General features: G+C 34.5%; 1 protein-coding gene across 3 annotated transcripts in view; it reads right to left on the reverse strand.

Annotated features, from left to right (window-relative positions):
• The window catches only part of MCPH1 (microcephalin 1), a 124,999-nt gene that overhangs the window by 95,897 nt on the left and 9,908 nt on the right, over positions 1 to 19,194 (reverse strand). For all 3 annotated transcript variants that reach the window (XR_008429861.1, XM_053937901.1, XM_053937902.1), the window contains exons 6-9: positions 18,817 to 18,957; positions 17,754 to 17,849; positions 14,567 to 15,574; positions 7,587 to 7,699 (exon numbers count right to left, since the gene is read on the reverse strand). Coding sequence is in view for 2 of the 3 variants with exons in the window: in XM_053937901.1 (XP_053793876.1) it covers positions 7,587 to 7,699; positions 14,567 to 15,574; positions 17,754 to 17,849; positions 18,817 to 18,957 (1,358 nt within the window). In the remaining variant the exon portion in view is untranslated. The remainder of the gene's footprint in view (positions 1 to 7,586; positions 7,700 to 14,566; positions 15,575 to 17,753; positions 17,850 to 18,816; positions 18,958 to 19,194) is intronic.

Raw genomic sequence — 19,194 nt, forward strand, 5'->3', positions numbered from 1 at the left:
CCAGTGTGACAGAAGTGAACACATTCTATAAGTGGAATGCTAAGGGGAGGCAAAAGCTAAGTTATACTTTAGATTCTAACATGATTAGATTCCAAGATGAAAACTCAGGTGAAGGAGGGGTATCTGCTCACCCCAAAAACGTTAGAAGATAGGAAAAAGAGGAACCAGGGCTATCACTGGGTTACACTATGTAACAGAGAAAACTTGTATAGGCAAGCAGAAACATTTTAAAGACAACACTAAGGCACAAGTTAATTCTGTCATTGCACCAAATAAAGTCCAATGTATACTCTCACCTTCCCAAATGATCTATGAAAAAGTCATGCACAGTTTACTTTTTTCTGCTGTAATTTTAGGCTATATGAACTTCTCCCCCCTAATCCCAGCCTCACCAATAATTTGTACCTTTCTACAAATAATTCCAACAAAAAATTAAGTATCATATAGAATTAATCTGTTTCATCTGTTCAAACAAAAAATTAATTATGATTTCAAAATGATCTAATGAAGTGAACAATGCCTCCAGACAGCTGACTTATGACCAATTAAAAGCATTTTATAAAGCTTCAAGTGAGTTACCCTATGGCCTTTGAGATTGAAAAAAAGAAGCCACAAGAGTAGTGGGCAACAGTAGAGTAGCTTCAGTGAAATTAATTGCTTGATATTTAAGACCTCGTCAGCATTCAATTCTTGGTCATGATGGTTTCCACCCTTCATGAAACATTAATCAGAAATGAATGTTTGCCTCAGCTACTTCATTGGAGACAGCAGTTGTGGCAAGCACATTTCTCTCTCTCTCAGGATTTTTCATAGAGGTGCACAGAGAGAAAGATAAACAATTTCTATTTCTGCTCCTTGTTTTTCCTATGTGGAATGTGTCTGGAGAATTGTTTACCTGGGGTGATTGCTTGATTGGATTCTGGTGAGAACTGTTTGAGCCTGATGGCCAATCAGATCTACCTGTGTCTGGACTCTCACGAGAGGGTCACAAGTTGTGAGTGAGTTAGATATGGCAGGTAGAAAAAGTAGGTATGTAGTTTTAGTATCTTCCTTTATATAGTATATTAATGTATTATAGCATAGTTATACAAAGAAATCATTCAGCCTTCTGAACTGGAGTTGGACATCATCATTTCTTCCCACTGGGCTCGCCTGCATTTTACAACAATCAGTGGCTCATTAACTCACCATTGTGAGTCATTGGGCAGAAGAACTTGGGCATAGAGACAAATTTCCATTGTGCAGTATGTAAGCATGGAACCATTTTAAGAGGGAAAGAATGTTACATGGTGGGTCTGCACAATGGTTAGCAGTGTGAAGTTGATTTGGATAGTTGAAGTCCTCAGGAGACTGCCAACTATGCAACAATGAGTGGGATTTGATGTGAAGATGTTTGCAGCCCAAAAGACTCAATCCGGAATTAATGTTAATTTTGTGTTAAGATACAAGATTTTAAACATCAGTAAATACTTTGCTGACAAGATTGTAACCCACTTGTTGATGGTAATCAACAACCTGACTTAAAGCTTTACAGCCTTCTAGACCATATGGTAAACAAGTGGACAATATTTACTTCACACTTTAAAGTGCAACAGCAATATTAGGAAGGGTAGAATAACAATTTTTTTAAAACCTACATCAAATTTTTTTTAGTATCTTGAAAGGTTATGAATTAATTATACTTGCAGACAAATATTTGAAACACAAAAGATTTTTGTAGTGCATATGTAATGTGTGGCAAGATTTTTTCCTATTTGACTGAATGCGTATTTTTATTTCTGTTCCACACAGATTTGTTTGTCAAAATTCAATTCTACAAAGATCACACCAATAATCTATCAAATGTTTAATTTCAATGAAGAAAAGTATGGAGAATGGGAATAAAAATTTCCAGAGAAAGGATGGAAATTTGTCAAATTATTAAAAAAAATATTAATGAAGAAACGTCAAATGCTGATGGAAAGGAGTTTAGGATTTTCAACAATTTTCAAGAGCTGCAAGACCATAATTTAGAAAGGAGACCCATTAACAGAAGGATTTCCAGCCTGTACAGTTATGCCAGATACCAACAGGTTTATGTAGGCTGCTCATTTTTCCAAAAGTTAAAAAAAAAAAAAAAAAGAGGATCTAAGCAGCAGTTGCTTTCCCTCCTGATAGTTGCTGATTGCAAGAGGGAAAACAGTTTCAGTTTTACAGTTATTCCCTGCCAAACCAGCTGCAGTCCAGTGGATTATGTGGTTTTCTGGCATGATGGTTGTGAACACAGTGCATCTCAAAATCAGAAAAGAACACCATACATACATATCTTCAGCAATGAGGTATGCTTCAAGCATGGACTCTATGATCTGACTTCTTGCACAACGCTGCTGTACTGTTCCCCTCATGCTCTGAGCCAGAAAGCTGCATTTGCTTTTTGCACCTGAGCCTTCCTTCCCCCATTAAATCCAAGAGTGCCACAGACTTTTATTTAGAAGGATGGAGATGACATAGATGTCCTTCAAATAACTCGAGATTCCAGGATTTTACTCTTAGTGCTTATCCTTACCTACCATTCACTGTAGATAGATCTTGATCAATTTCCTACTTGCCTAAAATTAGTATTAAAAAGATGTTTTGAATTAACATGAAGCCACATAAACAATCTCTTAATCAAAAGTCACCAATCTTCTGGGGAAAAAAAAAAAGAAACAGTGAAATGTGTTTTTTTTTCCTTAATTCTATGAAGATAAAAAAATTTCAAAACTCTCCACCTACTTAAGCCTTTATACCTTCTTTTAGAAGAAGGTTCTAAAAAATAACCAATACATTAATTTGTTGAGCAAACAGAAATTTAGTTGACAATTTTATATAATGATTTGGGGAAATTCAGTTCCTGGATCTTTCCTATCCTGCCTGCTAAGATGACAAGCTACAGTCAACCACCTCAGGTTTCACTGTCACAGCACATTTCCAGTGTTCCTAACAGCAACACATACAAGAGTGTGAACACCAGCTGCAAGTGTCCCTGGAACAACAGGAAACAGCTTGAGCTGAAAGGAGCATGTGCCTTTTGCCCTAGAAAGGCACTGATTTTAAAAGACACTGTTTTAAAATTAACAAATAGACCACAGCACTTCAGTACATAGTCCCAAATAGCTAGTATGAAACCTGTCACAAAGAGAATGATTTCTAGGGACCCAAGGTCATAAATCAACCCATTAGGTTCATCTACAGGAGATAATACTGTCAGGAATGGTAGCATCCCTAAGGGGTGATAACAAAGCTGTTGACATTAGGATATGGCCCAAAGCATGCAATGTAAGGTACAGCAGCATATGCCAAGGGTATGGCTTCTGTCCTGGGAGCCCTCCACCTGATGTGGGAGAAGTGTGGGGGACAAATTCACTAGCTGGAGAAAGTCCAGAATCAGAACTGCATTGTGAAGTTTGAGTGAAAATCGTCATGGGATTAATCATATAGAAGGATGTTTAAAAGTGTCCCAAACCATGGGAATCATAGGCATCCTTCACAGTGCTATGGGAGGAAAATATAAAACGATGTTGTTCCTAAAACCAATACAATCTAAGTCAAGTCTATGAATGCACATATAAAATATGGTCATAAAGTCACTTTCCTGAATGTCTGGCAGGATGTTTCATGTTTTATAGTGACAGATTTTTCAGGATATTAACATTTGTTTTGCCATGAATAAAGTAATTTAAAAAAGGATTGTGATAACAGGATCTAACAATGGCCTGCTTCACACTATTTGTTCCACAGCATGAGCTTAGATTGCTTGTAAAAATCTTCTCTCAAAAAATCTCTTAAATTCAGTGTCGATGTACCTTCACCCAAATCCAAGAGCTACAGAAATATTAGCCAAGATGAATCTCTTTAAAAACAAAACTGAAGGAATTTAAGTCCATACTGTCTTCTTTGTAAAAATATGTTTTTAATCATCCCTCATTATGCTTAACTGGTATTCTCACATGGTTAGAATTTCTTCTTTTCACTCAGAAAACAGTATTTTAAAGGTTTTTTTTTTTACTTTACACTTTATTCCAATTGCATTTCTAGTGATTTGAGACTTTTGATGTGAGACACTTAGATGCTTTAAAAAACATCTATCACCTCTCATATCCCTCTAAAACTATAACAAAAAATTGTATTTGAATAAAAATGGCAGTTAACTGGTTAATAATAACGAGTCTCTGATCTTTTTAAAATACAAAATATTTGTGACATGCAACAGGTGTTCTGATAAATGTAAATTTTTTTTGTGACAATAAGCTATGAAATGAGCACTCAACAGTTCATCACTACTGTAAATAACTTGTTTGAATACATCTTTGGCTTTAAGATGAATTTTAGTTATTTCACTTTGTCCTCCCTATGCAAAGCAACAAAGAACTATGTATCCAATTTCATGGAATAATTGAGAAACATATCACAATGCACATAAAGGGTTTATTTTATTCCTGCAATCCACTATCATCAACTTAGATTTCTAGACCAGGGAAGCCACCTGCTGACATTCACAAGCATTAATTGACAGTGTTTATCCTTACCAACTCTGTCTCAAAACTAAGAGTGAATGTTATAAATCTGTCTGTATGCACTGCCTTTCAACACACCAAAAGTCCTGGTTTTGGGATGGTGGTGATGTTGTTTTAAATCCAAAAATCTTTTTTCTGAAGCCATTAAAGGTTCCTGAAAATCTTACTTATCTTCCCCAACCGTGCATGCAGCTGCCATTATAAACTGTTCTATTTCATGGCTTTTGTTTGTTGACAGTACAATTTTACATATATTTGATTAGACATCTCCCACATTAACAGTACAATAAGCATGCCTATATAAAGAGTACAAATAAAGAAAATATTACTACTTTAATCTAAAATTGTGATATACAAGTATCTGAACAAAGTGATTCTTAGTTTTGACTTCAGCTAAAACAAAACACAAGAAACTCAACCTGCATGAGGTTTTGAAGAAAACAAAAGCATACCACAATAGCACAGCAGAGAACACAGAACCTATAGCTTGATATTAAAGAAACTACAAATGAAAAATTGAAAAAACCATAGATGTATATAATGTTAACACTTAGACCTAAAGATTTTTGTTTCCTAAAAGGTACTTTTCCTTGGCTTTTTTAATATTTACCATTACATAGTGAATTCCAAAGGCCTACTGACATGCATTCACTGTACTGATGAGTTAGAATGGTAGTGTTCATTGTAGCATACACCAGAGTGAACGAGTTGTAATTAAAGTATGCTAATTATCTGGGAACTACATTCAGCAAGCATCTAAAATATTTTTAAAGAGGCATTAGATTTAAAACCCTTCTTCTATTAAAAAATATAGCTGCAATTTACATTGCTGTCTCTTATTTTGGGAAGTGAAGTAATGAATTTAACAGATCACACTTATAACAGATTCCCAGCAATATGGTCTGTCTGAAGAGTCACATAGCCACATTGGTGGGAATGTTTGTACATCAAAGTATCTAGGAAATGGCATTTCTTTTACAGTTGTATTTTTAGTATATAATTTCTTTTAAGATTTAAATAAATGTTAGGAAATTCATTATAATAGTACGATTCAATAAAATAATACTTTTAAAACTATTTGCACCATTTCTCTCCCACTTTTTTCTTTAGGCAAAGGAAACTAACTTATGTTTTCTAACTTAACTTTTACATTGCCAAAAGTCAGCAAAAAGTTGCAGTGTTTAAGCCATAGCCACTTGAAAAAAGTATTAAATAAAAATGGTGTATAATGTTTGGTTGCTTTTATAAAGCTTCAAGAACATATATTGATTGGTACAAGAGAGACTTTGCAATATAATTTTTTACAAAAATTTATAGTCTGAGTTTGTTTAGAAAAATATTCTCTTAAAATTTAAACTTTTCACTGCAACAGTCTTATTGCAGACATAGAATCTGGTTAATCACATAGAACCTTTTTGTGAAGTTTTTTTTTTTTACATTTCAGTCAAATCCCTGTCCTTCCCCAAAATTGTCTCCATATGAATCTGCATGGTCAAGATGACAATGAAAAACTTTCAAATAAGTTTTAAAAAGCATTCATGACATGAATGAAACTACGTACTGCTATTTTATTGATATTTGAGTGAAATGGTATTATCACCAAGCTGAAATGGGTGGATAAAAGAAGCCATCCGAAAACACTGAATAGGAATTTTCTCTAGCACCTACGTAGCTTTGCTACTGTTAAACACCTCACAGAGCATGCTTTGCAAGCAGACAGCATGTTGAACCATTTAAAGATACCTCTGACTCCAAGGTCAGATCTGAAAAAGGGGAATAATAAAGAAAAATTTCATATTGCTTCTTGCCTCTCTTCAGTACATAATTGTTATGCTGAGATCTTAAGACAAATGAGTCAAAATTACCACTGATGTATAATGCTCTTGTTGAGTAATTTCACTAGAGAAGGAATCAACAAACCTGACAAATGTCCAAGCACACTTTCTGCAAATAGCCTTAGAAAGAGCCATTGAGTGTGGTTTGTGGATTTACATATAACAGCTTTAGTCAGTTTTCTGTGCCAGGAAATGAAACTATTCTGGAGAGATACTTTAGCCTAAAGAGTACACAATCTTAAATGCTTCTATAGGACATGCATTTAAAGTGATTTATACATTCTAGTTATTAATTTTACATATAATGTATTTAGGAAAATAAAGCGAAATATTTAAAAAGTAAAAAAGAAGTAAGGTGCAGAAAAGTCAAATAATCTTTTTAATCCAGAGATCATTGGTCCATGGAAATTAATATCTGATCTGCAGGATGTTTAAAATGTCGAACAACTTAGCAATTGCACCTGCACAAAGCCTTTACACAAAAAAGTTTCAAAATCTGTGATTAATCTTTTTGAAACTCCACCAGTATCTACCAATGAAACAACTTATTTCATATTGTTAACAACAGCAGACATCCTTTAGTGCTTTAGGACCTTCCAGTTCAAAAGAACTCAGCACTCATTTGAATTGCTACTTACTGATTAAAAGAACTAATATTTATTTTCCTGATCAGTTTTATATTTACTTAAAAGATTTTACAAAGGAAAAACACTAAAACAATGATTCAGTGCTGAGTCAATCCTTTCTCCCTTTTTTACAGCCAAACTGAGCTCAAACACTAAATTAAGAAATTTACTTTTACCAGAATCTAAAAGAAAATCTTGCATAAATCTTCATTCTGCAGAAACATCCACTGGCAATGATCCATTATAAAACAAATTTTTAAAAACTGCTGCATTTAGTAACTCCTCCAAAAGGGACAGGCATCCTTACAGGTAACTTTAGTGGCTTTTCAGCTTTTGTCAGTTTGAACTGGCTTACCAATCTCCTTTATGATATCAGCTTGGCATGAACTCAGCCACCACAAGTCATCAGAGAGCTCAGTTTTATGATTATAGACCAAGACCATTAGCACAATATTTCAAGAAAAGGGAGATTCAGAAAAGTTTTAAAATTTATACTGCAAAGAGAATTTATTTTAATTCTTGTACATACAAAGACACTCAATGATCCTCCAGGAAAGAGCCTAACAAAGCAAATGCTGAGTTAAACTGACCTTTTGGAGTCTTCCAGCTTTTCTTAAGCCCCCAGTGTGGTTATTCTTTTGTTCATTAAAAATTTTACAAGAGCCATCAGTAATGTGACACTCTGAAACTTCATCTTCACCACCTAGAAACCAGATTTAGAAACTTAAAATGAAAAATGCAATCTTATGAAATGAGATTGCAACCTATTATTTTATCATAGCACAGTGGTATGCACCCTTAAGAGACTTCTTAACAATTTGTACCTGTTATTTTTTCACTGTATTTCAGCCAGGGAAAAGGAATGACACTCAAGCATCTGATTTCATCTTTGAGTATCTGCTCTTATAAGTAAACCAGTTGTAAAACTCCCAATTTCCTATATTTTGAACAAGTAGAGAATCTGCTAAATTGCTTTCCATTTATTATAAAATGTGCAATTTCTCTGCATAGTGACATTTGGGTATGAAGCTTCAGTGGCTAGATTTTCTTTTTCTTACTGACACATCAATGCTTTCAGTACACACTTTATTTATATAAAATGACATGGAGGTCGGAAACTTGTTTTCAAATCCTTTGCATGCAAATCTAGCAAACTGTTGCTAGAAACTGTTGGCAGGCAAGGATTCTGTGCACATAAGGGCATATGAGACCAATTATATATGAAAAGGAACCATCCATAAGAATGCACTCTGTCAAAAACCAGTATTTTTCATTATGCATTTTATGAATTTTTCAACTCTGTCAGGACGATTTTAAGAACTAAATAATAAACTTCTGAATCATTTGAGAAATTAGCTTGCTTGCCCAAGATGAAAAATTTTCATCTATCTTTTAAACAATTAAGCTTTAATTACTCTAAATTTAGGGAGAGAATTTTTCCCAAATGTCATTCAATAAAGTTTACTTTAGAGCATTTGTTCATTTTTCATTTCAAAGAAATGGATGAGATCAGTTTAAAAAAGTTTAATTAGTGATTTAAGTGGCCTAAATTGAGCTCTTGCCAACTAAGTTTCTTTGATTAGTTTTGGAAAATACTGAAGGGTACTATCCCTATATAGTATGCATATATAATTAAGAATAATTTGTTTTTCCTCTGTCAGCTACTTAAACTCTTAATTCTTGAGGTGACAGAACATCAAATTACAATCCATTATGATTACTCTCTTTATTATAATCTTTAAACTAGTCAAAATTTATTGCAGAAATTTTTGTGTAATATGTGTAAACCTGGTTTTCAGGTACAATTGTTGATTTAAATTCAATATTTAGGTATACAGTGTCATGTAATAAAGAGATACCTAATAGCTATGTTAATTTTATTTAGTATTGCACTGAGGGCCACCATTTTCAATCTGAGGAAGACTAAAGGCAAGTAGAAGAGAAAGCATCTTGCCACACAATAAAGAAAAGAATGACCTGTTTTTCCATAAAAACCAGAACTTTTAATGATGCATTTCCAATCTTTAAAAAATAAAACAAATTGCATGACTGCATAGGATGTAAGGGGATCATGTACTCCACTGCTTTACCCAAAGTAGTCTCTGTTAATTTCCATTAGGTTATTTCAGGTTTTTGGGTTTTTTTTGAGGGGTAGCTTGGGATGGGGACTAACAGTGGAAAGTGGTCTAATACTCTTTTTACTACTCTTGGCCTGAATGCTCAGGCTCCACAGCCGGGCTTAAACTCTTAAAACCTGTATTCTCCGACTTCTTTCCAGTTTGGTTTTGCTCCCGCGGGTTCTTCATATTTACAGGAAAGCAAGGAGAGGGGATAATGTCCCTTATCTCTGATTATCAGCTCACAGATCCTAGGCACTACATTAATAAGGGCTATTCTTCGCTATTCCATTCCTGTCTATCAGCACTTCTCAAGCACTTTCCAGCTTTTCCATCCTATAAGTCTCAAGCTTCACTATTTTCTGTTTTTTCCAGATTACTTCTTTTTAAAGCAGTCACTCAAGCACAAATTATGAGTTTTCATCTTTGGTAGCTTTTCCTAGAGAACTTTAAAGTTGACAGAAGTTTTTGAAGCGATTGCATCCAGTGTAAGTTCTCCCTAAACTAAGTTCAAATATGCAGCTAACTCCTGCCATTGCGATTGATTAGATCCCCTAAATTCTCTTCCAAAACACTGCTCAATGATTGGCAACAAAATGAACAACTGAGCCCTCTGAAGCATTATCACAATTTAGAGATTTTACTTTGCAATTTAAGCTCCTATTCAGTCATGATAATTTTAACACCAATGAGAAGTTTTGAACCAGAATATTATCTTCAAAATTCCATTTGATATTCCCATTGAATTGAAAAGCAGTGATTGGGCAATATGAGCTAGTTCTGCTCAATCAAATAAACCATGTCTATCTAATAAAATCTTTTACTATAGTATAGATCTCTACTTTAAAAATATTGTTATGAAGTGTCACTTAAGGTATGTTGTATCTACTATTTTGTACTTATCCATAGAGGTATTTACCCCAACTATGAAGGAATTAAGTCCAAATTTGTCATCATTAGTAATCCTTCAGGTACACATGCACAGAATATTTAATATCTTCTGTTGTTATTATTATTGTAGATATTACTGAAGCATGGGCAAACAAGATTTTATTATACAGAACATAATTTCCTCAAGTTTTCTGAAAACATATGTGCCCCGCCCCCCGTCCCCAGGTCTTCAGAGAGAGCCTGTTAATGGTTTATAAAAATTTTATGCAGTTTGTTATGTGCTCTAGGACAAGTGCCATCAGGCTTTGGCCAATTTGACTACATCAAAATAATCCTCAACCTGTTCCTCTGCTCAGAAATACTTGTCCTCTTTTGTTTTAATAATTAGTTACAATTCAACTTTTTGTGACAATAAATAAAACACGGAATCAAGGAAGAAACAGCTTTCTTCTTCACACCTCATTTGCTTTTTAAAAGGACATAAAAATGTCAACAGAGGACATTATAAAATATTTTAGTGAGCCTATCTTCTTCCAAAGCTGAAAAAAACCAAAGGCACACAAGAAAACAAAGGAAGTTTTCACATGTGCAATTTTAAAGACATAAACAGTATTTTAGCAGCATTAAGACCCGTAACACCTAGAGCCTCAGGTAAAACTCATTAATCTAAATTAAACACAATGATTTCTTCTACAAAATAACAGAATGACATTCCAGATTTTCCAGCTTAACACTGAACTACATTAATTACAGTACAATGGATCTTAGTTTAAGTCTTTTTGCCAATTAAGATAATATTTGCCTTCCACATTACCATAAATATATAAAATTCATTCAGATAAGCCTTAAGTTTATTTTTAAGACTGGAAGTAATACTACGTCTGAGTTCAAATTGCTAAATGATCTCTGCATGATAAAAGCTCAAGAGAATATACTCTTGCATTCCTTGTCCATTATTATTTATTGTTGTAGCTTGCAGATGAAAAGTCATGTGACCTGTAGATGAACATAAGTTGCAGTATTTATTTCAGCAGAACAACTGGGCAGCCTTGAAGGTGCCCTGCAAAGGAACCTGAAGCTTGCTACCACATAAGCATCAGGCCTCAAAAATTTGGTTTCAGATTAGCCTGCATATTCTACTTTAAAATGAAATGTTCCAAGTAGTCAATGGAAAGAAAGCTTATTAAATCTTCTTGTCATTAAAGATACTGGGTAAAAGTGCCACTGACATAAAATCACAACACAAAAAATGGGCAAGAAAAATGTTTGATATTTAAAATGGATATAACATTTTATATGGCTATTTGATTACTCGTGACCATATATATATGATGAATGAAGAGAATTCATTAGTTTTTGAAAATATACTGGATTTACCAGCTTTCAAATAATGTACAGTATATAGCAAAAAAACCCCAATTTACATTTTCTTTACTAATAGGGACAAGAAACAACTTACATTTAATTATAAAAGGAAATACTTAACCCATAATTAATAAAAATCAATTATTCCACCATAGAGAATCACAGGAGTAAGTGTAATACAAGATTTTCATTTTCTACCACAAAACTTGCATTATTAGGGAAATCACAACTTCTTTTATATTATTGATTCCTTCCATTTTTAAGTGGTCTCATTCAAGCTGTCAAACTTGAGGTCCTACTTGACTACACAAAAGATGCATGAAGCTGAATATACAATACTTGGGAAAATGGCTATCACTCATATAACACAAATACTATTAAAATCACTACAAACACAAACTGAGACCTACAGACATTCCTAACAAAAAGGACAAAAAACTATAAACATTGGATAAGTTATGTTTGCTGAATCCTATTCCTCTTTTTTTTTGGGTCTCTAAAATCTATTATTTTAAACACATTGTCCAGCATGAAAATAAGAGTGTGACATGCTAGAACAGTGATCATAATTTAGTTGCTGGAATTTAAAAGTTTTAATTAAATCTAAAATTAACTGTAATAACTAAGTTTCAACATAGTAAGTAAGCCTGATAGAGTTCAAGAAGCATTTGGCATTTGGACAATGCTCTCAGGCACATGGTGTGATTCTTGGGGCTGCCCTATGCAGGGCCAGGAACTCGACTTTGGTGATCTTTGTGGGTCCCTTCCTTCCAGCTCAGAATACTCTGTGATTTTTCTCCTTCCCTATTTGTTTCCATGACTGTATAACGGAAACCAGACTCTTTGACATTAGGAACTATACAATTTAAGGATCATCTTCTAGTACATTGACACGTGGCAAAAAACCACATACAGTGGGTTCATATATTACATAGAATCATTGAATGGTTTGGGTTGGAAGGGACCTTAAAGATCATCTAGTTCCAACTCCACTGCAATAGACAGGTATACCTTCCACTAGACCAGATTACTCAGAGCTCCATCCAACCTCACCATGAACACTTCCAGGGATGAGGGGTCCACAACTCTGGGCTACCTGTTCCAGTGCCTCAGCACACTCAGAGTAAAGAATTTTTTCCTAATAGCTAACCTAAACCTACTCATTTTCATTTAAGATCATTGCCCCTTGTCACATCACTACATGCCCCACAGAAAGTCCCTCTGCAGCTTTCTTGTAAGCCTCCTTTAGGTACTAGAACACTGCTCTTAGGTCTACTCAGAGCCTTCTTTTCTCCAGGCTGAACATGCCCAACTTTCTCAGCTTGTCTTAATAGAAGAGGTGCTCCAGTCCTTTGATCATCTTTGTCACCTGTTCTGGGCTTGTTCCAACAGGTCAACTTCTTTCTTGTGCTTGGGGCTCCAGAGTTAGAGGTCTCCAACCTGGATTTCTCCTACAGCAGGCAGTTTTTAATTCCCCCAGTCCCTGCTTTCACCTGCTGCAACATGGGTGGTGTGGCTGAAGCACTTGCTGGTGAAGCCTGGGGCAAAGAACCATGGTGAGTATGTCAGCCTTCTCCACATCCTGGGTAAATTGCTACACCATTCCTTAGAGGACCCATATTTTCCCTAGTCTCTCTTTTGTTGCTGACACATCTAAAGAAGCTTTTTTCTATTTACCCTTCATATGCTTGGCCTGAATTACTTTTGATACTGCTTTAACCTTCTTAATCAGATCTGTGGCTGTTCAATTTCTCTGTGTTCTTCCCAGGACACCTTTCCCTGATTCTGCTCTTTGAAAACTACCTGTTTGTGTTTAAGATTGTCCAGGAGCTCCATCTTCATCCATGCAGGCCTCCTGGCATTCTTCCATTATTTCTTCTTCATAGAGATGTGTTGTTCAGTCTGCAGGAGACAATCCTTGAATATCATCCCTTGGGTACCTCTTCCCATGGTACTCTACCAAGCAAATCCCTGGTGAAGCCAAAGTCCAGGGTAATAAGCTTGCTGTATTCCCTCCTTGCTGCCCCAAGATCTTGAACTGCAACATTTCATGGTCACTGCAGCCAAGGCTGTCCTTGAGCTTCACATTCCTCAGCAGCACCTCCTTCTTGGGGAGAACAAGATCCAACACAGAACCTCTACTTCATGGCTCATCTATCACTTGGAGCAGAAAGTTGTCATTTATGGATGTACATTTATACCTGTATAACATACATCTGCATCCACTGTTTTTAAACTGTGCAAGAAAAGTACCAATGGCACTTCACAGTTCAGCAGCTTATTATTCACATGTATAGGCACAGTCATAGTTCAACATTCCCACTGGATTTCGTTAAGTCTGATAGCAAGTTTGTTGAGCCCTTTAAGTTGATAATTAATTTTTATAATTAATTGATGCATTACTACAGAATTTTCTAGGGAAGATAAATTACTAAAATATACAATTATAGTTGCAAATATTCAACCCCATGTAAAGCTTGACAAAGTTCAAAATATCAAAATCTGAAAATTATTCTAATGCAGGTTAGGCGCATCTTCTAGAGAAGTTCCTGAGATTCTATATTTTAGTATACATTTACATAAAAACACTTTATGTTAAACCAACTTGAAAATGCTTAAATATAAAAAATACTCTTAAAATTATAATTAAAAATTAATATCAGCTCCATATAAAAAAGTAATGGTTGAAAAAGATGCTTACATTGAAAGTCTTGCAGGTCTTATTTCACTGCACAAGTTAGACATTGCTAACTCAAATATTTTTTTCCACCAGAGATTTTATGATCCTAACTGCAATTTTGGTAAAAATTTTCACATGTGAAATAAAAATAGTTTGAACAAGGGAACCTATGATGAGACCATGGTTTCTTAAACAGATTTTGAATAGCAACAGAAAGTTAGGAAACTAAGAGAAACAAGGCTCAACATTACTTTTGGTGTGTATAATGAGCAGTTTCCTTATCTCTTACTACTTTCTGTTTCTAAGGCATGTGAAAACAAATAGGTGTTCTTTTGGATTCTATGCATTCATTTATTTGACTCAGTAATTAAGTCAGTATCACAGCACTTTCTTCTTTTGGTGTGTTTCTGAAGTATTTTTCCTTTTGGAATGGCAGTTCATTTTGCAATTTAGTTGCATTAGTATATCTAATGCAGTATGATATCTTTTGATTTTCCAGCTCTATGTAGTAACTTACCAGAAGTATGAGCACAGACATTTACACTGTTGTAGGATTTTTCATGAGCATGCTGTGGCAGCCTGTTCACATCATCAGCATCTAGAGCTTCTCCAGTGTCATCTTTTTCACCACCTGATATATTTAATGGTATGCTTCCTGGATGTTTAGCTGGTTTGATTTTTTGCTTTACTGGAAAATCATTTACTGAAATAGACGTCCTCCTACTTATCTTAGTAGTGTTACATGGCTCACAGAAACTCACATCATGTAGGTCCATGCTTGTAAAAGAGTCTTTGCAACAAATTTCAGGAGGATTCTGTGATTCCTTTGGAACTTGTATCTGTACTTCATTTTCATTTGAATTACATGATGAAAAGAAGTCTTCATAAGAAGCCTCTTCAGTGCAGTAAGACTTGCTATGTGTAGTAACTGCTTGCAAGAACCCCTTAGAGCCTGATGCACCCAGTTCTGAGGTAGCCAGCTTCAAACTTGGTAATGTTTGTCGTTTTTTCCTCTTCTTGTCTTCAAGAACACAGTCATTTCTGTCGACAGGGAAGCTTTTATCCAGTGAATATGCATTTAAGTATTCACTATTCATAGTGAGAGAATTAGAGAGACTATCAGTCAAAGCAGGAACAGTATTTAACTGGACTATTTTTTTGGAAGGAGTAATATGATCAAAGCTCTCAAGAAGAGAACTTTCATTTGCAATTGAAGTAGTCTTGCTCTTCTTGTTCTTCTGATTTTTCTTTGAAAACTTTAAATGTTTCTTTCCTAAAGACAATCTGTCATCCAAAATAGGCTGTATAATCTGTTTCTTTGTTAAACTTCTGGTATGTCGTTTTGGTGTTAATGTCTTCTCCTCATTACCATGTGATGGAGAATTCACTGATGCGCTCATGGACACATGAATATCAGTCCAACCATCACAGGCATGTTCTGCTACCGCTGTTCTCTGTCCCTTTAATGTCTCAGTTCTCCAAAGATAATCACAACTTGAGTTCAAGCAGTCTTCCATTTGTTCTTCTGCAAAACAAAACCACGTGGCAATATAAATGTCTTGAACAAAACAGAAAGTATCAATTTCTTAGTGAAATATATATGGAATTCCTGAACTGGAAAAAAAAAAAAAATTCGCCACTTCTCTGGATATTATATGGCAAGTCAACGAAAACTGAACAGAAAATGGATTGGAAACAAAGGACCTTCTGTGCTGACAAGAACCTACAACAGCTCTAGCTATTTTATCACCTTACCTGGTCATAAGCACCCACAAGTCCCATTCTGCTTTCTTGAAATAAACTCATTATTCCTCTTGCATTTGTAGAGAAACTTTATATGCTGATAAAGTTAGTTTTAGTAACAGTGCAAACGCAATAATAATTTTTGCTACCATAGCACTAGTACCACTTTGAAGATTTTGCAGTTAAGATGGAATTAAATACAACACCATACTATCATATCATATACATCAAAACCATGTGTTAAAAATAATTAGAATGTGGATAAAGAATTATTTCTCGTAGCTATTCTTATGAAATTAATTTGTGTTAGGTGTTACATAGAATCTATTCATAACTCTTCACAATAAATTGCTCTGAAACAAGCTAGTATTTCTGATAAATCAACACACATTTTTTAAAATCCTGTTGCTCTACAAGAAAATTGCAATAGAAGCTTTTGCTTAAGTAGTTGTTGAGTGTAACATCACAGCAATACTCCTTCTGTATGTTCTTGATGTTATTTGCTTACTAAATATAGATAATATTTTTAAACATATAGTGTAGCTAACTATATTAAGAAAAATAAAACATATAGAGAGAAATTTCACGTGATATTATCAGTTTCTCATACTGACAACTGATGAAGTCAGCTTCAATCCTCAAATTAATCTGGCTTCTTGACCTTTCTAAACTGTTGTTAACCAATCTCATATATCTCTTAGGCACAAACATAGGGGACACTGTCACAGAGCACTGGAGATGGAAGCTACACTTAAAGCTGTCATGGGAATCGGTGGTCTGCTCTTAATGTAAAATTACATTGTGCAGTTGCAAAGTTGAAGAACATATGCAAGGCAAAGCTCTCAAATTACCATGTTCTACCTCATCAGCACATATCTACCAAAGTAAAAGAGTTTGCTGGCACAGCTATGCTACTTCCAGTATTCAGCTATCACTTCTCACTAATATTGCATGAAGACATAACAAGCTGTCGCAGGCAGCAAGATACCCACTGTGTTCTTAGGTAAGCCAACATGACAGAATTCCTGCATGATGTCAATAAAATATAACACCTCAAAATAGCATGTGGTATAGCTTCCTTTTGATGGAGAACACAGAGCAGGCAAACTGCTCTAGTGACCCTCATTACAAATTCCAAAGACTCCCTTCTCCTCACTTTTCTACTGAGATCAAGGCCAGCATCTGACTTGAGCTTTTTGCCCCTGTAACTGACAGACGACAGGAGGTCTGAAGCACAAACCTATCGCATACATTATCAATATTATTAAGAGGTTCACTGATGTAGTTCAACAGACTTCACAATCTCTTCTCTTATGCCCTAATACACCAAAACACAGGAACAAACCCCTAACTTTATGAGAATAATTTTAAAAGGTTCTTACCTTGCTAACAAATTATTTTAATCCATCTAAAACCATAAAACATTTAAAAAGCTGATTTATTTTAACTTGTGTTATTTCATCAAACTTGACCACTTAATCTGAAAAACACATTAGGCTAACTTTCAAATTCATGTTTTTCAACTGAAAATTTGGAAGACATTTCTGTTCTTTGAGGTCTTACCCTCATTCAGATTTCTTTTAAACTTCCCACATCACACTCTCTGGTGTGCACTCTGTGTTCTATATATGATCACTGTTAAGAGCAGAGAAGATTGATACCATGTAGGACAGAAAGTTATTAAAAGGGAGTGGTATGAGTAGAGAGGAGGAAGTGAGGCAAGCAGTACAGCAGTAAGGCAGAGCATTTACCCAGTGGTATTCCTCATGCTCCATTTTTCTTGACTTCTTAGTACAACATTCCTTCTTTAGTAAGGAAAAACTAAGATAATTCAGCTTTAAATATAAAAGATAGAGAAAATAGATACAGTTGTCATTTCACTATACTGTACTTTCCAAAGTAAGATATAAAGGCCATGTATTATTTTTAATTTCTGTAATATATTAAGTTGTGTTAGTTACCAGGTAGCAGCTCATCTTCTGAATTAGTTAAGATACAAGTAGAAAGTGGGCAGTCTCCTGATGAGTTACTTGGAAGTGCTTGAGTAATTTGTGAACCTAGGAATATAAAAAAGCTATTAGATATTTGTAAGCATTTTTTCTAGGTAACTCAGCAGCACATTTTTCTGAAACTAAAGAATAATGTAAAACTATTTAGAAATTATTACTGATATTTCTAAGGCCTGTTGAGGCATTTTACTAAAGAATCTGTGAAGTCTTTCAATTGGCAATCACATCTTGATATAGCAGAAATGCTTTTAATGTTTGAAGGTTTACCTTAAAATTTGGAGAGAAAATAAATACAAGCCTCACTAAAATAAACTGAGATTTTTCATCTATGTATTACTGTTTCTTTACTTTCACAACTGTTTGTGAAATTAGAAATTGACAGTCTAGCTGACATGCATATCCTAAAACTTCAAATACTACAGATGCTGCTCCACCAAAAGATGTTCCACATTCAACATTTTTTATAGTAATTGGCAAAACCTAATGACTTAGACCTTAATATTTTCTCAGTAAGGCAATGCAAACACTGAAAAAATCTGAAAACTACAATCTAGATTTAATTCATTAGAATATTCATTTTAAAATCAACTATATTTATTTAATTAGGTTATTCAAATTTATTTTTCTTAAGTCCTGTTTTTCAGTACCTGGACAGATATCTCATCAGTTCTGGGGTCCTTTTTAAACTGTTGATGTGGGAGCAATAACATTACAGTCTTTGTCATGCACAGCATCCACATTAAAATTTAACAGGAAATAAGATTTAGAGTTTCACTGTAAAGTTTAAGCAAGAGGTGAGAATATCAATTTACATGGCTAGAAAGTCTAGCTTAAACATTAGTCCTCTTGAGCAGCCTAGTGATCAAAAAATTATTTTGCAACCACTGTGTTCCAGACATCCAATCAAGATATGAAAAAAATTCTAAAGGTGAGAGCACAGGTGTACGAAAAAGTCAGCAATAAAACCAGCAGCCATTTGTGCGTGTTCACAAGTAAGTAAAATTCAACTTCTTACCAGTAGGAGAAAGATTCTCTCTTTTTTCCTTCATATCCTTTATTCTTCTTTCCATTTCATTGCATTGATCTTTTGTCTTAATAACAGGGCTGTATATAAGTGAACCATTGTCTTCAAATAATAAAACTGGTACATCTGTATCTGCACAAAGAAATTGTATTTATATATTAATATTTAAATGCTATAATAACCTGAGATTAAGTTTCATTCTTTTCTAAAAAAAAAAAAAAAAAGACTTGGCAAAAAAAAAAGTTTTCTTAGATCAAGATCATTACAGATGCCTTAACACAACAGAACGGCAAAGAACTCTGTAAAAATGACATCAACTTCATATCTCATAGCAAGATGCAAAAAGCTCACAAAAACCCCAACCAACAA

The sequence above is a fragment of the Vidua chalybeata genome, chromosome 3 (genome assembly GCF_026979565.1).
Source record: "Vidua chalybeata isolate OUT-0048 chromosome 3, bVidCha1 merged haplotype, whole genome shotgun sequence".
In the NCBI taxonomy this organism is placed as follows: Eukaryota; Metazoa; Chordata; class Aves; order Passeriformes; family Viduidae; genus Vidua; species Vidua chalybeata.